This window comes from Diceros bicornis, chromosome 21 (assembly GCF_020826845.1).
Source record: "Diceros bicornis minor isolate mBicDic1 chromosome 21, mDicBic1.mat.cur, whole genome shotgun sequence".
NCBI lineage: Eukaryota > Metazoa > Chordata > Mammalia > Perissodactyla > Rhinocerotidae > Diceros > Diceros bicornis.
The window spans coordinates 36,064,301-36,088,142 of NC_080760.1; the positions used below are offsets into that span (position 1 = coordinate 36,064,301).

Genomic DNA, 23,842 nt, shown 5'->3' on the forward strand with positions numbered 1-23,842 from the left:
ATTTTATGAGAGTAAATCAGTCACAAACTTTGGTATTTGAAAAACATGTGTTTGTGCATGCACACACACACACACACCAAAACCAAATGACCTCCTTTATTTTTCTAAAATTAAATTCAGTTCAAGTCGCCACTCACCAAGGTGGATGAGAAGTCCAATATAAGATGATTTTAGTGCCCCTTGCCCATGACCTTCCCCTTTGGGATTATACACCACCCCACCCCCGCATCCTGGGGTTTAGGCAGTCCAATAAAACGGACCTTGACCAGCGTTAATTACTGCTGCCATTGGTCCTTGCATAGCTGGCCGTGCTGGCTGCCCTTTCCCACCCAGAACCCCTGGGCATAAGCCCTGAGCAGAGGTCACTGAATGCTCATCTTTCCAAGCACACAGCCCTTAAGAGTTTTGTAGCCTCCAAGGGCCCCCACAATCAAGAGGTACACAGGACCCCCGTCTTTGAACCAAACTTGCAACTTCTCTCTCTCCGGTTCACGGAGATCTATGCACTGCTGGCATCAGGCCCTCTTCCCTTTAGTTCTTTTTTTTGTTTGTTTGTTTGCTGAGGAAGATTCACCATGAACTAACATCTACTGCCAATCTTCCTCTTTTATATGTGGGTCACCACCACAGCATGGCCAGTGACAGATAAGTGGCATACGTCCACACCCAGGAACCGAACCCAGGCACTGAAGCAGAGCGCGCTGAACTTAACCATAGGCCCCCGGGGCTAGCCCTCTTCTTTTTCTTAATAACAGCTTTGCTGAGATATAATTCACATACCATGCAGTTCACCCATGTAAAGTGTACAATTCACTGGGTTTCGGTATATGCACAGAGTTATGCAGCTATCACTGCAATCAATTTTAGAACATTTCGTCACCCCTAAAAGAAACTCTGTACTCATTAGCATTCACTCCCCTACCTTACCCCCTCCTCAACCCTAGGCAACCACTAATCTACTTTCTGTCTCTGTGGATTTGTCAATTCTGGACATTTCCTATAAATGGACTCATACAATGTGTGGTCTATTGTGACTGGCTCCTTTCACTTAGCATAAGGTTTTCAAGATTCATCCATGTTGTAGCATATAGTTGGCTCCATTTTATTGCTGAATAATATTCCATTGTATAATATTTCCCCTTTCATCAGTTGATGGACATATGGGTTCCTTCAGTTTTCGAAGCGCTAAGCCTCCCTCTCTTCAGCTCTTTCCCTCTCGTGGCCCCAGATCAGGGATCACAGACTCCAATCTCTGTCAGCTAGGTGTAAGAAAAATAAGAGGTGGTGAGACCGCAGCAAGCGAGAGAACGTGGCCCATCTAGAAGGGGTAGTCCCCACTCAGCTGTTGCCAAGTGGCCATCCAGACCTGGTGTTATTAGATCTTCAGATTGTTCCAGAGAGGCCAGAATCTGGATTCTTATGTGAAAATTTTCTAATTTTTAAATGTTGGTCAATTAAAACAAACACACACTATGTGGGAAAGATAGAATACAGTTTTGGTTGAGACTAAATGCTGAAGGTGATCCCTGAGTGATGCAGAGACACATCTTACTTCAGGAGCCTGTGAAGGGTTAGCTGGAGTGTGAGCTCACCTGGCAACTTCGGCCCCCTCATTTGGCAACACTAAAAGGCTGTTCATTCCTTTGGAGGAAAGAAGGACCCAGGTCTAAAGTCAATGCTCTGGACCGGGAGGGGATAGAATTCCTCTCATTCTTTGGCTCATGAGTGTGTTGGAGCAGAAAAAACAAACTACGAGCTAATGTCTACATTAAATTAGTGCTAAATTGTCCTGCAAATTACTTGTGGCCTACCTCAGAATGGATTATGACCTGCTAGCATGACCTTAATTATGACTACAACTCCAGCCATGGTGGAGAACTGCTGCTTCTGTACAAGATATGCCCTGAATCCATGAGGACAGATTTGTGGAAAGGAGAAAGGAGAAATAGGGATTGTGTGGTCTCCTTATACAGAAAAACACTAGTAATGTAGTTTGGGGAGTGGAAAATATTGAGGTTTAGGACAGCAAGTGTTTATTGAGTAAATAACCACTCCGCTTGCCACCGTCCACCTTCCATATTGTTTTGCATGTAACCGTGAAAGAGGTGGGTATTTTTAAACGGAGAGACGTTCATAGAACTCAGCATTGGTGTAGTGCTTGACATCTGCAAACAGGTTTTAAATTCATTGGCTCATTTGAACCTGTCAGGATAAGCATTTTTACCTAACCTTGTTTTATAAATGATTTCATTAAGAAATGGAGGAAGAGAAATGACTTGATTAAGATCATCCAACAAAGGAGCCTAGGACTTAAATCCCTATTTGGATTCCAATCCCAATACTTTCCAATTTTGGCTTATCTGAGTAATAGATATAGATATAGTATTTTATTTTATATTTATTTATATTATATATTTTATGTTATTTCTATATTTAAAATGTATTTTATATTTTAAATATTTATACAGCCACATGATGCTTAATGGTGCGGATATGTTCTGAGAAATGTGTCTTTAGGCGATTTCATCATTGTGCAAACATCATAGAGTGTCCTTACATAAACCTAGTTGGTATAGCCTACTGAACACCTGGGCTATATAGTACAATCTTATGGGACCACTGCTGTATATGCGGTCTATCATCGACCGAAACGTTGTTATGCAGCACATGACTATAGTTCATATTATTTGTAAATTATATTAATAAAGTGTTTGTTTATATTAAGATTACCTGCTTATAAAATAATAAAAAGAAATGATAATTTTCAAAGTGTCTTAGTATTTTCCCATTCTTTGTTTGAGTTGTCAACACTATAATTAATTAATTAATAATTGGCAGCAGGTGTGCATATGAATTCCTCAGGCATTATACTTAAAGAAGTATGATGAGAACAACAGATATGGGAGATGTCATTAAATTAATCAATCTCAACTAAACAATCTCCTTTCCTTCCTCTTTCCTCGACTTCTCTCTCTTCTTCCCTTTTGTCCTTTTTTCTTTCCTCTTTTTTATTTTCTTACTTTCCCAGTAAGTAAAGAAATAATTTATAAGAAGCAAGAAGCCCTTCAGGCTCAATCCTAATTGTGCTTGTTTTCTTAATACATTTATTCATTCAATTCATTCAACAATGAATATTTATTGAGTACTTCATTAGTTTCCTGTTGCTGCTGTAACAAATTAACACAAATTTGGCGACTTAATGCAAATGTATTATCCTATAGTTCTGGAGGCAAAAGTCTAAAATAAAAGTGTCAGCTGGTCTGCATTCTTTCTGGAGGTTCTGAGCAGAGAATCTATTTTCTTGCCTTTTTCAGCTTCTAGAGGCCACTTGCATTCCTTGGTTCCTGGTCTCTTGGCTGGTATCACTCTTGCTTCTGTTGTCACATCTCCTACTTCTGCCTTTGACTTTCTTGTCTCCCTCTTATAAGGACCCTTCTGATTACGTTGGGCCCACCTGGATAATCAAGGATAATCTCCCTATGTTAAAATCAGCTGATTAGCAATCCAATTCCATCTGCAAACTTAATTCCCCATTGCCATGTAAACTAACATAGGCACAGGTTCTGGGGATTAGGACATGGACATCTTTGGGAGTTGGGGGTATTATTCAGTTTACCACGGGTGCCTACTACTTGCAGACACTACATACTTATATTCTATTTGGTTATGTTTTACTAATTAGATGCACTTATCACTGACAGCTGGAGATCTGTGTGTCTCTCCATTTTTCTGTTCGAGCAACAAAAACAAATCACTCATGTCCAATGTCCACCTCTTCAGATACACAACAGACATAGCATCTGTTAATTTGTGTCAGCTAAATGAAAAGTACGCAGCAGCTGATGCCACCACCAACCTCAAGGGAAGTACCTCTATTTGGGGCAGTAGCTGTGGGTCAAAATTAAGCTCACTATGACACGTCCAGACCGGCCTCTCATTATTGAGTGATGTAGTGAGACTTTGTAATTCTCCCTCCTATCACAGGTTAACTAACACTCACTTGGTATAAAAGCTGACCTTTGTTGGCCTCATCCATTTTCATAAGGATGGGAAATAGGGAAATGTCTGGAACTTATCATCTCAACTGGGACACCTTGGCAAGTGAAAGGAGGCACATTAATAATCATGCCAGAACAATAGGTGTAAAAGAGGACTGTCTTGGGAACACTGGGCCATGGGGTCTCCCTATGTATTGAGTCCAAGTGAAGAATAACAGCCATAAACACTGTGACTATGAAAATGTATTGACTACCCTATAGGTTCAGAAAACTGTAGTAGAAACTTTATGTAGTTTACCTCATTTAGTTTTTACAACCATCTTATAGGTATTATTATTATTATTATTAGTCGTCCCTATTTTAGAATTGAAGGAAATGAAGCTTAGAAATTTAAATACCTGGCTTAAGTTGGTAAATTGCTGAATTAGGATTTAAACCCAATTTTGTAAAAACCTGAAATGCTTTTTCCATTATATTTCCTTCCAGAAAAAGTATAGTTTCTTGGAACTTATTGAATTGGAGTTGTCAGCTGAGTACAGTTGTGTATTTTAAGAATGAAGTTACCTGTTAGAGATGTACAATGTCTTTATTAGAGGTCCATGAAAAACCAGAAGCTATAATAGATTCTTTTATTTTTTATTGCGGTAACATTGTATTATATAACAATATATAAATTTCAGGTGTACATTATATTTCGATTTCTGCATAGATTACATCATGTTCGCCACCCAAAGACTAATTACAATCCATTACCACACGCATGTGCCTAACCACCCCTGTCGCCCTCCTCCCTCCCCCCTTCCCCTCTGATAACCACCAATCCAGTCTCTGTCTTTATGTGATTGTTTGTTGTTGTTTTTTTCTTCTACTTATAAGTGAGATCATATGGTATTTGACTTTCTCCCTCTGACTTATTTCACTTAGCATAATACCCTCAAGGTCTATCCATGTTGTCACAAATAGTTGGATATCATCACTTCTTATGGCTGAGTAGTATTCCGTTGTGTATATATACCACATTTTCTTTATCCATTCGTCCCTTGATGGGCACCTAGGGTGCTTCCAAGCCTTGGCTATTGTGAATAATGCTACAATAAACACAGGGATGCATGTATCTTTACATATTCATGCTTTCATGTTCTTTGGATAAATACCCAGCAGCGGAATAGCTGGGTCGCATGGTAGTTATGTTCTTAATTTTTTGAGGAATCTGCATACTGTTTTCCATAGTGGCTGCATCAGTTTGCACTCCCACCAGCAGTGTATGAGAGTTCCCTTCTCTCCACATCCTCTCCAACACGTGTTGTTTCCTGTCTTGTTAATTATAGCCATTCTGACGGGGTGAGGTGATATCTCATTGTAGTTTTGATGTGCATTTCTCTGATGGTTAATGATGTTGAACATCTTTTCATGTGTCTAATAGATTCTTTCGTCTTTGTCTTTCCTTTAGGTCTGTCAGTTCGTCGTCTCTGTAAATGGGCTCAACGTGCTGCATGTAGACTACCGGACCGTGAGCAATCTGATTCTGACGGGCCCACGGACAATTGTCATGGAAGTCATGGAAGAGTTGGAGTGCTGAGCAGGTGGCCCTCCCAGCCCTTCGAGCGGCCTGTGGATGATGAAAGCCAGAACAACACAGAGCAATGCAATGACAAGACTTCCATACAAATGGATGGCTTTGGACATACCAATCTTTTCTCCAAACATACACATCTTAATTCGAGTTTCATACACTGTTTGAGTGTGGAAGAACCGGGTGATACATCTTTAAAAAAAAAAAAAAAAGCTGATGTCAGTGTAGAAAAAATTTGTGAAACAGAATTTTCTTACATGGTAGAATTGCCTTACTCAATTTCTATTTATAGTTCTCATCCATTGTTTTTTATCTTAGTTTGCAGAAAGTTGTTGAATGCCAAAACAGCAACATGCTGAAATCCCCTTGTTAGGGGTCAATAGAATAGTTTTTACAGTTTTGCATTGAAGTCCCACCAAAATTAGCACGTAACTGTTTGTTACAGGGGCTAGATTTCACTGAGCTTCAAATTAAAGCAACATCCAATGGAATATTACTTGTTTATTAGCATTTTTAAGAAGGTTCTAAAGCATTCAAGTGCTTAAAAGCCATCAGAAAATGACTTTTCTTAATTCCTGCCTTTAGCATCAACTTTTAACTTAACATGTGTTTTCAATTATGGCATTAGTTAAAACACAAAAACTTGGTGACGATATGGGTGGGTCAACAGGGAGATACTGCTTAAAATTGTTTACTCTGTTTTCTCTTTCTGAGCCTGAATCATTTTGTTCTATCAATCAGCTACTGCAGCTTTCTAGAATTAATCCTGAATATGGTGAATGTCAAAACAGAGACGTTTGTATAGACACATATAATTCAAAATCAAGCCTCTGGCAAGATTTTACTTTGAGGTTGTCCCTTTTTAAGTAAAGTATTCTAAAACTTGGCCCGTGTGTGATAAAACTTGAAACTAAATTAATTGCCTCTTGGCCTGAATTTTTTATAGCTTTCTAGTGTAACATATTTTAAGGACATGATATGCGGCTTATTTGGCAGGATTATTTTTCACCAAAAGCACCCTCTTGTGTTGTAACTTTTCAGCTCACTTGTATATATGCATGTTTCTTTTTTTGGTCTAGAAAAGAATACATTTTGGGGCTTGGTGTATAGAAGAAATTCCTCAAAGTGCCAAATTAGGGAATCAGGGAATGCTAAATTGTTCTTAATTTCATATAATGCATAATAAACGACAAGGTTACTTTCTTATCATGTGTTAACAAAATAAAATATGAATGTTGTACCTCAGCCATTTTTTTGTGATAGGTTATCATAAGTATTGGTACTGATGGAATGGATATATTGTGCTAAAGATGTTACATATATATATGTTTCTGGTAATCCAACTTTTCTGATCTGTAGCTTTAGTCAGAGAATAAGATTTTGAAGTAATATAGAGTGTCTAATATTAATACTGTCGATCTAAATTTGAGAAATATTATTGTCTTTGTGTGTATGTGCATTTATACTGTATGCCAGGCTCTGTGCTATGGCATTTAACATATATGATCTCTTTTAATCTTCATCACAACCCTGCAAGGTAGGTATCATCACTCTCGTTTTTCAGATGTAGAAACTAAATCTGAGCAAGTTTAAAAACAGTCTAAGTTCACACGGGTTTATTTAATTGTTAAATCCATGTTACCACCCCACCCCCCAATCCAGTCTTTCCCCATTTAGGGACCTTCTGTTTAGGGCTTATTCTGTACCTGGTGCTGTGCTAAAACTGTATGTTGCTTATCCTTATTGACCTGTGAGGTCCATATTGTTATTATCCCCGTTTTACAACTGAGGAAACTGACTCCTAAAGAGGTTAGTCATATGCCCAAGGCCCCATAACTAGTAAGTGGGAGGCCTTACCATTTGGCTTTAAAAAAATTTTATAACGTCTTTAAAAGATGAGCTTTAAATGCTTTCTGTCCCCAGATACTCATTAAATGACAAAAGAAGAAGGAACACCTTCTGAGGAATGGCATCTTCTTCTTGTCTGCTACTCGTACTTTTTACTCACGTCCTCATGCCCATTATCTTGGACCCCAGCATAATATCACTTCCCTTTAGCCAATCTAAGCACCAGAGAAGCATCTATCTTTATCTCCTCCACACAGCCTCCTGCCCTTGAAATTTCTTTGGTTCAGAGAGTGCCATTGATGTCTTTGGTCAAAGAAATAGGAAGGAAGGAAAAAGAGGATTGAAGGAACTGTTTCCTCCTTTGGCTCCCATCACCCTCAGTTTAAAGGCCAAATGCCAGAGAATTCTACTTAAGGCCAAGAGAGCTTTACCTTAGCTACCCCTCCAGCCCACCCCAACATCCTCACGTTGTTATTAAAGTGAATGCTCCCACTATCATAGGGGCCCCGGTTAGCTCCCTCCAGCTTTTGCATATGCAGTTTGTCCTCCCTGGAATATTCTTCTTTCTCCATCTTTGCTAGGGAAAATCTGTCTTATTAACTCCCCTTAGATATTATCTCCTCTGATGCCCTAGTTCTGGGATTGATGCCCCATCTCTAAAGTCCCATGAACCCTTATGCACCAACCGCCTGTAATTATAGCCCTGATGACATTTACTTTGAAATTGTCCCATTACCTGTCTGTCTCCCTAAGTACACCCTAAGCATCTGTAGAACAGGGACTGTGTCTTGTTACAAAGGGCATTCCCTTTACCTAGCACAGTTCTACACGGTAGCGTGTCAGCTATCCACTGCTGTCTAACAAACCACCCCAAGATGTGGCTTATGACACTATTTGCTCATGATGCTGTGGGTTGGCAGTTTGGGCAGAGCTCTGCGGGGATGGCGAGCCACTGCTTCACGTGGTGGGGGTTGGGTTCACACAGACATTTCTGGTCAGTGGTCAGGTTGATTGGGAGCTGGCTGATCTTGGATGGCTTCATGCACATGTCTCGTGGTTGGCTGTGGCTGTTGGTTGAGGTGCCTCAGTCCCACTCCATGTGGCCTTTCCCCACGGCTAGCCCAGGCTTCCTTATTTGGCCTCATGAGACTGAAGAGGGTGAGAAAGGAACCTGCAAGATCTTCTGTGGACTTGCTTGGAAGTCACACAGTGTTTCTTCCATAGCATTTTGTTGGCCAAAGGAAGTTACAAAGCTGGCTCAGAATCAAGAGGTGGGGAAATAGACTCTACCTTTTGATGGGAGGAGCTGCAAGGAATTTTTGGCTATTTTTAATCCACCAAGAGTAGGTACTCCCTATTTATCGAGTAAAGGACCAAGAAGTTACCTGTTTATTGAAAGGCTTCATCTATCCAGAGGCAAATTACTGCTCAAACACTGGGTATTAAGTTGGGAATAAAGCCCAATGCCTCATGAAAACGTCAAAGTCAGAAAATCCTAAAATGATAGTGCTATGTGGAGGCATGGAGAGCACAGCTTGGTCTTCCTGTTTTGCTAGTGAGGAAACTAATGTGTGGAATGGTCAAGGGACATACCCAACCTCATGAGGCTTGTTGGGGCAAAAGCCTGGACCATACACTAGTTTCCCCCCTTCCAATCCAAAGTCCTTTATAGTATAGCCTTCTGTAGAAGAGCCTAAGCCAGTGAAAATAGGCCTTTGGTTTTGGGATACTCATAAAATGCAAGTAGTGCCATGTACCTGTGAAGGTAAAAGTGAGTCGATTTTAATTGATTCAGGCCTTGTGTGTTAAATGATATCATTAAAAAATAAATTTTTTGTGTGATATTTTGACAGCTGAATTGCTTTAAAATTTAGAAATTCTATTCCTAAGTGTAACACAAGAATTATTCTAAATTAACGATAAGCAATATTTCTAAGAGCTTTTATTTTACATGGATGTGCATGTCTGTGTGTATCAGTGTATTGTGTGTGAGGTTTCACTCATTGAGAATCCCTGAAATGGATTTTTTTGTTCTCAGAGAAAACACTTCTGACTTTTCAGATGTTTGTGTAATGTGTATGTTTTCGTGATGGAGATGGAAATCGTTTTTTGTTTCTTCATTAGCATAGTGAGTGCTAGCAGAGCAAATTTGAAAGCCACGCTTTTTAATTCTGCTGTCGAGAGAAAAATGCAGTTGCCTTTGGATTGGTCTTGTTGTCTGATGCGTGATTATTAATCTCTGTTAAATAACTATATAAACTAATAAGGGGACTAGTTCAGAAATAGTGGGTGACATGAAGAAGATATCCATGTTTGAGTAGATTAGATGTGCGATCAACTTCACACTACCTTATAAAAGGTGAATGTGTTGGAATGGTAGCAATTAATTATTTAAAAATCATTGCTTTCAGTTCAAAATGGAGTCTCACATTTCCAAATACTCATTCCTTTCAAATGTGTTGTGAAAATAATCTGCTTTCAAGATCTATTTCAAATTGATGATATCAACTGTTCTCTCTTGTTGAGTATTAACCTGTTTCATTTTGATTATAAATGATTAGAGTAACTCTAGAACATTTCAGTTTTTGCTAATTGATCAGAGTCTAGTGATGTCATTGATCATGGTTTTACTCATTTAAGGCAGAATTTCAGGTGTAATATGTATTTCCTGAGTTCAATACCAAAAGGAAAATTCTGCAGGGTACCAAAATTAAGTTCATTATCAAAGTTAGCATATGGTATTGTCAAATGCATTAATATATGTACTTAATATATATGCTATTTTTAAATTATGTTGAAATTTATTTTCTCCCTTTCTTAAAAATTGTAGCATAATACTTAAAATTATAATATGAAAATAGTATAGCATGAAATAAATGTTAAATTTTAAAAACAATGACGTTAGGGTTTCAGCTTTTCCTGTCCTTTGGAACAAATTAGCCATTTTTTATCCGAAGAAAGGGTTGCATTATAAAGCTGATGTACTACTGACCTATCAGAGAAAACACATGGGACTCATACCTAATTCTCTAATGTAGCCAAAAGTGCCATTCGTAAAACTACTTAATGATGGATGTTTTCTGAAGCTCTTTTCCCTGGAAAAAAAAAAAGTGCATTAAAAACCTTTTTCTGTACTGTATTTGATTTGGAATCATTTTCTCCCTGCACAGCCCAATATTGAAGAGTGTTATGGAATAGTCTATATGGAAAATGCTATGTGGTTGTTTACTACTCTGAGAAGATATTAGTTCTTTTTTATTTTCAACTAATTAGGAAATTAGTTACATAATTTGATATATGTAGGGGGCAGGGCAAAGTATGGGGGTAAGTGGTTATTTGGACTACACTCAATAGTCACCAAAAGAACTTTACATTTTTCTCTCATTTATTCACTCACTAATTCACTCATTCAAGAAACCTTACCGAGGACACTGTATACAGGCCCTAGGAATACAAAGCTGAGTAGATGTGGTCCTGGATCCAGGTCATCCTTTAAGAGTCACCTTTGGGCCTGTCTCCTAGAAGTCTTCTCTCCATGGAAGGGGGGAATATAAAATCATGGTGTGGAAGCCAGTGGTTTAATGTCAGAAGCCACCATCCAACCCAAGAACTAGAATACTGACAACAAATTACATTTAATTGTGTACTGCATCCCAATCCTGTCCCTGCTTTCCCATACTTGACGTAACCACAATGGTGAATGTTGAGTTTATCATTCTGTTGTTCTTTTTGTTCTTAATAATTGTGTACGTTTTTTAAAATGAACTTTATTAAAAAAGCATCAGGTTTTACATAATCTTCTGGGACTTGCTTGTTTTCATTCAGGATTATATTACTAATTACTACTATATTACTAATACCAATATATTACTATATTACAAAGAGTCTTCTAGATTTTGTGTGTATTTGTAATGAATTCATTCACTTCATAAATTGCCAGAGCACCAATTATTTGTCTATTTTCTTATCATTGGGCATTTGGGTTGTTTCTATTGTTGTTGTTGTTGTCATAAATTGGGTTACTGTGAACATCCTTATACCATCTCCTGGGAACAAGTGAAGGAATTTCTCTTAGTTATCCACTTAGGAGAATTTCTTTTTCTTTTTTTTACTGTTTTTTTTTTTTTTACTTTTTTTTGTGTGTGTGAGGAAGATCAGCCCTGAGCTAACATCTGATGCTAATCTTTTTTTTTTTTTTCCTGAGGAAGACTGGTCCTGAGCTAACATCCATGCCCATCTTCCTCTACTTTATATGGGACACCGCCATGTGGCTCGACAAGCAGTGCGTCGGTGCGTGCCCGGGATCTGAACCAGCGAACCCCGGGCCGCCGCAGCGGAGCACGCGCACTTAACTGCTTGTGCCACCGGGCCAGCCCCTAGGAGAATTTCTGAGTGACAGGAATACTAACTTTACAAGGTCACATCTAACTAGTTTCCAAAGTGGTTGAACCAAGATACACTCCCATCTAAAATATAAAAGTCATATATGTTGATCAATATCTTCTCCAACACTTGATATTCTGAGACTTCTTAATTTTTGTCAAATAAGTGTTTATTTTGTCAATGATACTGAGAATCCTAATTTGCGGCAAAGCTCATAAAATTTAAAGCGCAAAAAATGTAAGAAATAGTTTGTGATCCTAGCTTACTACGTCAATGCCCAGGATGTCTTTGAAACTTTTTACCCTACAGCAACTCTGATTTTGATGAGGCAAGGATGATTGGAAGTCAGTATAACATATTCAAAAATATCCAACAAATAATTTATTAAGCGCTAAAATGGCCCTGTCACTAAGTCTTTCCCAAACAACAGTAAATAAGAAAGGTCCCTGTCTTTATGAAGCTTACATATTCTAGGGGGACTAAACGGGGTTCTGTACCCAATTCCAATGTGGGAGGACTTCCCCCCACTATCACCAAACAATGCTCTGACACCAATTGGGGGGTCCTACAATTCAACTCAATTCTTTATTTATTTTATTTTATTTTTTTATTATTGAGGTAACATTGGTTTATAACATTATATAAATTTCAAGTGTACATCATTATATTTCTATTTCTGTGTAGACTACAACACGTTCACCACCCAAAGACTAATTATAATCCATCACCATACATATGTGCCCTGTCACGTCTTTCGTCCTCCTCCATCCCCAGATCCCCTCTGGTGACCACCAGTCTAATCTCTGCATCTATGTGTTTGTTGTTGTTGTTGTTTTTATCTTCTACTTATGAGTGAGATCATACGATATTTGACTTTCTCCATCTGACTTATATCCGTACCCATCTTCCTCTACTTTATATGGGACTCCGCCACAGCATGGCTTGACAAGAGGTGTGTCCCGGGGCGCCCGGGATCCAAACCTGCGAACCCCGGGGCCGCCACAGAGGAGCGCATGCACTTAACCACTACACCACAGGGCTGGCCCCACTACATCTTTATCCATTCATCCATTGATGGGCACTTAGACTGTTTCCAAGTCTTGGCTATTGTGAATAATGCTGCAGTGAACATACGGGTGCATGTATCATCACACATTTGTATTTTCATGTTCTTAGGATAAATACCCAGCAGTGGAATAGCTGGATCATATGGCTACCTGGAGATAGCATCAGATTCCACAGGTTAAGTATTCAGTCCTACAAGACTTACCCCACCTCCATTTCAGCTGGCAATTGCAAATTCAGTTTATAACCCATGCTTCTGACTGCATCTCTATAAATCAGAGATTCCCATGACCCCATCCTTGGGTTTGCTTAATTTGCTGGAGTGGCTTGCAGAACTCAGAGAAGTATTTTACTTATCAGATTATTGACTTATTATAAAAGGATATAACTCAGGAACAGCCAGATGGAAGAGATGCATAGGGCGAGGTGTGAGGAAAGGGTGCAGAGTTTCCATGCCCTCTTGGAGCACATCACTTTCCCCAAAGCTCCACGTGTTCACCAATCCAGAGGCTCTCCCAACCCTGTCCTTTTGGGTTTTTATGGAGGCTTCGTTACATAGGCAGAACTGATTAAATCTTTGGCCGCTGGTGGTTGATTAAGTCTCCAGCCCCTCTCCCCTCCCCAGAGGTGAGGGGATGGAACTGAAACTTCCAACCGTCTAATCACATGGTTGGTTCTCCTGGCAGCCAGCCACCATCCTTAGGTGTGTTCCAAAAGTCACATCATTAACATAAGAAAAGACACCTTTATTGCACTCATCACTTAGGAAATTCCAAGGATTTTAGGAGCTCTATGCCAGAAACTGGGACAAAGACCAAATGTGTTTTTCATATTATGAGTCACAGTATCGCAGGGACACAGAAAATAAATAAGTTATATAAATGAAATAGTTCGTTTTAGATAGGGGTAAGTGCTAAGAAGTAAATGAAATCAGATGGGGTGATAGAGAACAAGCAGGATTTCATGGGCGGGGCAGTGGAAACAGCTGCCATGTTACTCAGTTCCAGTGAGGCCTCATTCGCATTACAGCCTATGGGAACAGCGCCCCCTGGAGTTATGCAATGCAACAGCACCCAGCAAAAGCCTCTGCAAACTTGACGTTTTGAGCTAATGTGTAAAGGATGGGCTTGAGCTAGCCTTAGAGAAATTTGGCAGTATTTCACGTAAAGGAAAAAGCAAGTCTCAAGGTACCAAAGCTGGGAAGGTCACAGGGGTTAAGAGCATGGGCTCTGGAGCCGTACAGACCTAGATTCAGTGCTACAGTGGTACAGCTGGATTCAGATTCAAGCTGTAGCACTTAGGAGTACATCCAGTTACTCAACCTCTCTAGGCATCGATTTCCTTATCTGTAAAATGAGGATAACAGTACCTACCTCATTTGACTGTGAAGATTAAACAAGATAGCGAAACCAGGGTCCAACTTGCTTTAACTATACTCAGTTGAGTTGTCTGTTTGCAAAAGTAGTTAGATAATGCATTACTAAAGCCCTCTCTATAGATAAGATCTCTGAGGCTAGGGTCATCATGGTAACAGGTGGGGTGTGTAAGTTTTTCAGGAACTGAGAGTCCACTCTTTGTCTAGTTCAGGCTGGTTAAGACCACCAACTCATCAACTAGGCCTGTGCGGATGAACAATAGGTGACCCTTTGACATCAAAGAGCCAAAAACTCCACCCTCAGATCATGGTAACGCCACCATTTTATGAACTCGCATCCTGTGAAGAGCCATGAAGCTTGACCACACTTGCATAGATCATCAATTACCTCACTTCTCCATACCTCCAATCATCTATTCCCACACTTCAGACCCCTCTGCTCCTTTATCCCACAAGTATCCTTAATCCCCATTTTGGGGGGAAGGTGGATTTGAGATTGGTTTTCCGTCTCCTTGCTTGGCTGCCTTGTGAATTAAATTCTTTCCCTGCTGCAAACTCATCATCTTGGTGATTGGCATAATGGTATGGCTGGCAAAACGAACTTGGTTTGGTAACAATAATGCATGTAAAATGCTTATTCTTGTACCTGACATAGTAAATGATAATAATAAATAATAATAACTGGATGTTTCTCTTGTTTTTATGCCCACTAAACAGAAAAGGCACTCTGGAGAAGTTATGACTTGCTCCCAAACTCACACCAACTAACATATACCTGAAACTGGAATCCAGGCCCCAGAAATGCTCAGCCAGTGCTCTTTTCAGCACATCTTTCTGTGCCTTGGTTTTCTTGTTTTTAAGTGGTATAATAATCTGATAAGGCTATTATGAAGATTAATGAGTTAATACATTTAAAGGTCTTAGTACAGTGCCCAGCACATAGTAAGTGCTCCAAGAATAACCAGTGATAGCTATTATTATCATTTTTATTACTATAATGCTAATTATCTGTCACCTTGAAAAACCCACATTAATCCATAGGATTGTCTACACATATATATCTTCATCACCGACAATAAACCTTTTAGTTGTTTTAATTGTCATCAGACTAGATAGTAGAAGGATTAGAAAAATATATATGATCGACCCCATATTCAATTGATTACATTAAAAGAAATCACCCACGCAGTCACTTTCACTATACTCCTCAGGTACTGAGTAGCAAGGAGACTCACAGGTTGGAAGAAAATATAGCTCTGAATTTGTGGCTATAGGTTGGGAGAGAGTAAAAATTATTTTGCATTGGATCCTAATCTTATTCAGCTCTCTAGCTTTTGAAACCAAAATTGCATGTAAATAACCTACCAAACATAATCTTTAAAACCCAAGATTTCATATAAAATAATTTCACAAAACTGAAACAATTATCTATTTACTACCTGATCAGGCTCCAAGCAGTTTTACAGCCTGTTAAGAAAGCAATAAAAGTAATCAATTGTCGTGCCTTCCATCCCATGGCAAACACTATTTCTCAGAGCATATTGGAGATTTAGTCTTGATTATAAAGGAGGTTCTTTCCGGAGAACACCGTAATTGAGACATCATTCTGTTTGTCTTTTGTGGGCAGCTCCCTAAGTCTAGAGGTTTAGGAGAGTCATGCTGGAATTATGTAAGCAAAACCACTATCCTGTGCTTCCGTTAGCACAAGCTTTCTGCAGGCAGAGAGTGGAGGCACAGGCTGCTGCTTGCCTTGTACGTCTGACGAACGTTCTGCACAAAATAAAGGAGTTTCCTGTAAAGAACTCGGCTGAAGTGTCTCATGTTCTTACATCCGCGATTTGACAGCTCTGTTTTCCTCTGCCTGTCATTCTGCCTATGAGACGTTCTCTCTTTGCCCCCTGAGATTCCATATCTTATTCCAAATTCCCTTTGCTCCCTTGGGGATAAATATTAATCTTGTTTCTTTGTGAAGTCTGAAATGCCTGGGTCCACGAAGGCCGATTCATAATAGGCACTTTATGAAGGTGGCTAGTGACACCTCCTGAAGTCCAGTCCAAGCGGATGGGATGTGGGGTGGGTAGGACAGTGAGGAAGAAAAAGGAAGCGAGAGGAAGAACATTTGTTCTGTTACTTCATCTTTGAAAATGTTTATGTGAGTGTGGCCAAAACTGTGAAACAAGCCCAGATTTAAAAAGATCTGGATGTTTCTGCCACCCCGAAAGGTGAAGAAGTAGAATATTTGCTCTTACTCTTGAACCTCTCAAATCCCTGGACCATGTGAAAGGGGAACTTGAAGGTTAGTTAATTATTAAGCAGAGAGTCTGCCAGGTTTGATGGTTGATAACAGAAAGGGAGGGAAAAAAGTGCTGGAAGTTCTAAGCAAGGTTGGAGTCCACAAACATCAGACCAGCCAGTCTGTGTTAGACAAGAACCCCTGTTTTTTCAAATTTTCTTTCAGCCACTCTGAGCTACATCAGATGTCAAAAGCTGTTTCTTGTGCTTTCCTTGCTTGAAATGGAAGGGGAGAAGGTGGTGTACTATCTTACTTTTAAAGCACATATTGTTCCTTATCACAAGCACACCATAATCCACTCATTTACCTCTCTGTGTACGTACCTGTCCACAGTCTTTGCTTTCCTTGTTCTTAAGAGAAGTGGCTCACTCTTCCTCCACACACGCCCATCTTGTTACATAAATGGAAAGAAAATTATAAAATCAGAGTCTTTTTCTTTATCTGTAAGAGACCTTGTAAACTAACTGGTTTACTCTGTCATTTTATGGATGGAGAAATAGTCTTAGGAAAACTAGTAATAATAATAGCTAATATTTATTGCAATCTAAATATATGTCAGGTACTCAGATAAATGTTTTTTATGGACGATCTCATTTAATCCTCACACAATTTCATGAGGTAGGTTGTAGTAAAATCGTCATTTTATAGGCAAGGAACTCAGCTCTCTAAGGAGGTTAAGTCGGTGGCACAAGGTCACGTACGGGCCAAGTGATGGGGCCAGAATTGGAACCCAGACACTCTGACTGCTGATGGTATCTGTCTTCTATGGCCCCCATTTTGCCCAAGAACACAAGATCACACATGCACGTGGTGGCAGGAAACCATCTAGAACCAGAGTTTGCTCCTTGAGAGCACTCTACTTTCTTGATGTTGCTGTGGAGGACCACACCTGGCCCCTTCCTGTGCAGCGATGATCGAGGGCTCATTCCTCTTCCCTGGTAGCCGCCATGACATCCTTGCTTCCCTCCTGCAGACATCAGGGATTCCCCCTGCTTTCCTCTTTCTTCTCAACATCACTTCCTATCATTTGGTTCATTCTTAGATTTCCCTTGGCTATTTCCCCAGCTTCCTTCTTAGATGCTTTTTTGGAAGCAAACACTCAGAAACTTCTGTTTTCGTGCATGCATTTCATTTCACTCATTCAACACATAATAATAGGTGCCTCCTATTGCTGTGTTAAGTCCTAATCACTATAAGTGGGTAACCAAAATGTGACTTGGAAAGTCCGGGAGCTCAGAGAATAGGAACTATTCTCAGGATATCAATGAATAGGATATCAGTGAATAGGGTATCCATGAATCCCATATCTCCAGGACCTAATAAGGTACCCAGCACACAGTAACTTCTCAATTAATGTTTGTTGAATAAAAGTATGGGTTTGTAAAAATCTCTTCAAATTTACAATGTACTTTCCTGAAATGGAAGCGAGCCTAGAAGAGAAGTCTTACTGATGCCTCCTCTTTCCTGCCTCCTTTCTTAGATGGCCTGTGAAGGACACTCCACGCTCTTTTTCATTAATTCCTGAAAGTAGGCTTGTGTGTATCTTCGGTTTCCCTAGGTTCTCCAGTAAGGCCAGACTGACATCTGCTGGAACACAGGAGACCTTCAATCTGGCATCTTGGAGCTTAGAGAAGAAAGTGGGCTTATAGCAAGGACAAAGGAGAGGCAAAAGGACCTTCTTCTTTTGAAAGGACAGATTTAAGGTCACAGGCCCACCATAAAAGGAATCAAGGCAAATCCCCAGGACTCCAGGCTTCTAGAAAGAGTTTCTCAGTGATAATAGTGATAGTTATTGAATGTCCATTGTGTGCCACACACATGCTAAGTGTTTTGTATACATTATTAAGTGTTTACTTTGTCAACATTATTAAGTGTTACATGTTGTCCCAAGGAACCACTTTCAAATGCAAGCAACCTCTTTCCAATGCATCTCACAATGTTTCATAAAGTCCACTTAATTTTTGATCCTCTTCCTCCCTTACAACCTCCATCACACAGAACAACTAGGTTATAAGGCCAGGACTCCATGATATAGCTGGACTTTGCATTCATGTATGCACACACACACGTACACACACATACACACAAATTTGAAGGAAAAGAAGCTTTCATCTGAATGCAGGCTATGCAAGTGGCTTCTGTGCTCTAATCTCTGACAAATTCTTCCTTCTTGGCTATGCGGTGCTTTTCTTACACGAATTAGAAGTCAAACAGAGTGTGTTGGAGTTTTCACTTAGAAATGTGAACAGGTTTTCTGGTCCTTGAAGGCTACCTCACTATCCTAGCTAAGTTACCAACTATGGCAGAGTTTTATCAAGAGAGAAAGTGGCTATTAACAATCAAGATCATTAGCTCCCAAAACAAGAAAAGCTCAATGGCTGTGCATATTTATGGTTGCTTAACACAATGCACATAATTGTTAGGGGGCTTCCTGACTTCAGCTCCCCGCTGTATGAAGAGGGAGCAGAATGCACACAACCCCCTTTAGCCATGTTCAACCACGGGCTGAAGTACCCTCTTCTTACTCCTTGGATATGGCTTCTGTTTGCATCAACTACATTGTGGATGCCTTTGGATGATGTAAACCTCTTCATATGAAACAGAGTAAGTCCAGAAACAAAGCATGCATTGGTTTTCCAGCAAGTCTGGTGGGGTCAGACAATCAGAGTGTTCTGTAAGGGCTGAGACCACTCCTTGTAAGAACAGATACCGCCTCTCATTTGTCTGCTTGAGTCTTACCCCACTTCTAACCTCTGCCACCCCAAAGGGAATTCTACTGCAAAAAACAAAAGCAGTGTTTGCACAGCTTCTCATTCACTATTCTCCTTTATTGGCAAAAAGTTTCTTTACAGTTCGCATCTAGACTCTAGGCCAAGTTCAAGTAAAGCTTCCTTTTTAAAAAATTTATGCTAACTGTGAGTTAGAGTGCAAGTCTATTTCCTTTTGATCCTCCTTGCTTTTTGCTCTGTTAACCACTAACTGACTTTTCCTCTCTCTTACTCTTTCCTTCCCCATTTTGACTTAAAATCTGTTATTTCTCCTTATCAACTTCTAGCAGCCTCTTCTAGCACTTACTGAATGCTGAACTCTATCTCTGGGATGCTGGCTGGGATGGGGCAAGCATAACCTGAGTGTGGGTGTAAAGCTATGTATTGGAAGAAGCACTGGAGAATCCACGTGGAGAATTTATAGCTATTGGTGGGTCCATGTAAGATGACCAACAAGAAATAGATCAGCACTCAGGCAACAGAAAGATATATTGTTATTGTAGGATCTAAATAGGGGATGGAGCCAAAAGTTATAATCTAGACAAGGCAAAGTGTGTTAGGAGGCAAAACTAAAGCCAGAAATAGAGCACAAGATATTTCGTCATGAGCAACATCATTCAGAGCTTCCTTCTATTCCATATCAGCTGGGTGATGTATTTGTGAATCAAACCCAGTTAGATTAAATCACCGAATTCAAGCAGACTTATCTTTATGCCTTTATAATTGTCTGCTTCATATTAACATATTTATACAGTTGTTTTGTCTTAATATTGAAGACCCTGGTTGACTCATCTTGGTATATGCCACAATCCCTAGCATATAACTCCATCACAAAATGATTCATCTTTAAACATATGAATTGAAGACAGGACTAGGGTGTTATTTTAATATCCTAACTTGGGAAGTTACCCTGTGGAATATGAACTGCACGAAAAATGAAATGAATAATGATCTGTGCCAGCTACTTGCACAGCATTTATCTTGCTTCATCCTTATAACACCTTACAAAATTGTCGTGAGAATTAAATTAAATGAGATAACCCAAGTCAACGGCTTATTATACGTTTGGCATATAAGTGCTTAATGTCATTATACTTATTGTATTAACCATATAATATTACGCAGTTGTATTTTCAGCACACACCAACTGGGAACTATGGATGAGGTAGACTGACTAGATGATCGCTCACCAATTCTGCTTCCTTTTCCTGAGCACATAGGAAGTCTCCATTTTCCAGCCCCATTTGCATCTGGGTGGGACAATGTGACTCAGCTCTGGCCAATGGTATGTGGGAAGAAGTTACCACTTCCAAGGCTGGCTATAAACTATCCTGTGAAATCTTATGCTCCCTCTCTCCCCCTTACATGGGGCTAGAAGAGAAAGATTCTGCAATAGAAGAGCCACGTGATGGGAAGAGCCTGGATTCCTGAGTCTTCTGTGGAGGAGAGCATCCTGACTCACATCAGGCTATGATGTGAGCAGAAAACAAACTTTTGTTGTTTAAGCCACTGAGATTTGGGGACCTATTTGTTATTGTAGCATACACAGCTGACCTTATCCTGAATAATACAGTGCTATTGAAGAAAAGGAAACAAATATGATTTAAATTTGTTATTTGAAAACACTAATTACCAAATAAGGCAGAAGTAAAGATTCACACGTGAAATGAATCTGCAAAATTGTGTGTGGAGTTTTTGGAAAGCAACAGGGCATCATTCTGCTGGGAAATTAAATCCCATGGCTGTACTTTGACAATAATGGCAGAGCTGGGACATGAATCAGGCGAGTCTGACTCTAGGACCAGTACTTTTCTTCACTACATCCTTCATCAGTTTGGGATGAACCAGTGGGGGTGCCTCCTGCAAGAGTCAGGGATAAGGAACAAGATCTCAGGGGCCAAACTAGATTGAATGATGTATTAGCCGAGGGCTTTTAGAGATGAAGGATGGTGGGAAAAGACAGAACCAAAATGTAAGGCTAAAGAGGCAGTGCTGGAAGTTCAGAATGGTGAGATGTGCCACAAGTAGGAAAGCAAATTACGAGGCCAGAAGTTAAAAGAGAGGGAAAAGGTAGAAGTGTAGAGCGATGGAATCAAAAAGAGAGGCTCAAGCTGCAGACTGAATCATAGGAGGGTGTTGGAAGCAGGTTTTAATGTGAGGTTGGCCAAGGGGACAGCCATGTTGGACAGGACCCAGTAGGGTAAACTTGAGGCAAGAGAGTGAGTACAGCAGGAAACCCCATAAAAATCCCTACAAATACCCGGTAAAACTTCTGTGTCATGATCATGGAATATAGAAATGCACTACGTGTAAAGACGAGCTCCATCATCACTTAGGGTGGTCAGGTTTGGGGTTCATGGTTTTTCCAGAAAGATCAAGCACCTCATCTCCAATTTTTCTGAGCACCAGTCACATATATTTTAAGAGCTCATTCAGCTCTCATTGGTATAGACATACAAGTAGCTGGAAAAACTACTGAATAGCATTATTAAATACACATTGTTGAATATGTTTTTGGTCTCCTGGCACCCATTCCCATTCTTTTGCTAACAGCACTTGTATTTTGGGGGTGAATTGCCTCTCTCATTTTGTACAGTTATGATAAGATGTCTCTCATGGTGCCCTAGTCTCCCTAGTGAAAGAACGGGCCCCAAACTCAAGTTAAATCAACACTCTCTTCCAGGATTTTGAATATTGAGCAGAATAATGCAAGGATGGGAAAAACAGTCAAAGTCCATTAATCCCTGTGGTCCCCCAGGCCTACCCTGGCTCTTTTCTTCTCTAAGCCTGGTCCCAGAGCCTTCTGATGCAAGCTGTGGGCTACAATGACCTTTGGTGAAGTGTGGAGGAAGGGGACCCAAGATCAGACGGGAAGGTTGGGTCAGCTTGGAAGAGCCTGAGGTGTCAATTCCACTGAGCAAGTGGAGACCAAGAACCCCAAGCAGAATCAGGCATCTGCCAAAGAGTTCCAGCCAGTGGAAGCAATCAGATTTAGGAGCTGTACTGTGGAAAGACTTCCTGATTAATTTCGAAGAGTGGTAGAGCAGGCAGAATGTTTTTTGGTTGCAAGTGACAGAAAACCAGCTTGAACTAATTTAAGGGGGAAACAAGACTGTACTGCTTTATGTAGCAGCATTGCAATAGGAACAGTGATTATATAATTTATCATCCACCTGGAACACTTCTGAGACTGAAAGAGGGAGCCGTTAATGATTAAGCTGGGACAACAGGCGTAAACTGGGACTGCCTTGGGCAAACTGGGATGTCTGCTCATCCTAGTGCTAGGAAACCAGGATGAATAAAACCCAAAAGTCTACCAGAGATCTCTCTCTCTGGGTAGCTGTTACTTTTCTCTACTTTTCTTGTGTGGGCTTTTTTCACGTAAGCTTATGCAGCAAGGGACATAGCTGCCAGAAGGTTCGGGCTCAAATTCTTACAGCTTACTAATCAGACAGGAAAGAATGCTCGTCCATCTGCTCCAGTACGAAACATCCTGCCACAGAATTCCAAGTAGTCTGGCATGTGTCACATGACCATCCCCAAACCCATCTTTGTGGACAAAAAGATGGATTCCTACCTTTGGTTCACCTTCGGTCATATGTCCTTTCCGTGTCAAAGATACAGGAGTACTAATCAATAGTCCCAATAGTTTGAAGTAGCATTTCACAAAAGAGAAGAGTCTCTGGGAGACAAAACCACACATATCTACCATGACAGCCTTTTATAGAGTGCCTGCTGCCAAGGGCACCAGCAGTATGGGAACATAAAACACAGCTGTCAGAACGCTGGCGTTACTTGGGAAATGGGCAAAACCACGAACTCTGCAACCCTGGAAACCCTTTGCAATCCACTTTGGCGAAGTGGATTGCTCTAACCCTTTATATCTAGTATATAACAGTCCATTAGAGACATGCGAGGACCAGGACTCGGTGTTCCTATGAACCTCTAGACTTCTCAAATGAAGAGAACTTATCCCGAAAAGCCATTGGCAGAACCATAAGTGCCCTGGACACCTCAAGTTTTAAATGGGGAGTTGGGGAACAGAAAGGAAAGCTGGGACTTCACAGAAAAGTGTTGAGAAAGAAGATTGCTGGAGGCAGACGTCCCTTCCATCCCAGCTTGGCCAAGCTCCCGGTTCTGCCACCGCTGGCTCCTGTTTCAGCCCCATTGTTGGAAAGCACAACCATTTATGATGAAACTTGGAAGATAGAAAGATGCTACCTTCTACCATCCTGGTATGATCCTCTCCACCTTGCAGAAGATCTCTTGGTGGCTAAAACTCACCAGCAGTCTGCTTGTCCCCAGGCCAGCCCTTCCCCTGGAGAAAAAGGAGTGGATAAATGTGTGCAAGTCTGACTGGGAGACTGTCGGCTCCCACCCAAAGAAGAGACTCAGCCCAGCGGCAGGGTGGAGAGCGAGGCCCAGCGGAATGCGATTTCGCAATGGGCCCCTTGCCACTACAGGGAACACAGTGTTTACTGGAGAAAGCTCTCCAACCTCAAAGTCATCTGTGCTTTCCAGAAAACTGCTGCCTTCACT

General features: G+C 40.4%; 1 protein-coding gene across 1 annotated transcript in view; it reads left to right on the plus strand.

The window, feature by feature from the left end:
- DEPTOR (DEP domain containing MTOR interacting protein) overlaps nucleotides 1-11,215 on the plus strand; it is a 149,781-nt gene extending 138,566 nt beyond the window's left edge. The window contains exon 9 of the mRNA XM_058564859.1: nucleotides 5,449-11,215. Within this exon, the coding sequence (XP_058420842.1) occupies nucleotides 5,449-5,577 (129 nt within the window). The 3' untranslated portion in view covers nucleotides 5,578-11,215. The remainder of the gene's footprint in view (nucleotides 1-5,448) is intronic.
- Nucleotides 11,216-23,842: the final 12,627 nt, after the last annotated feature.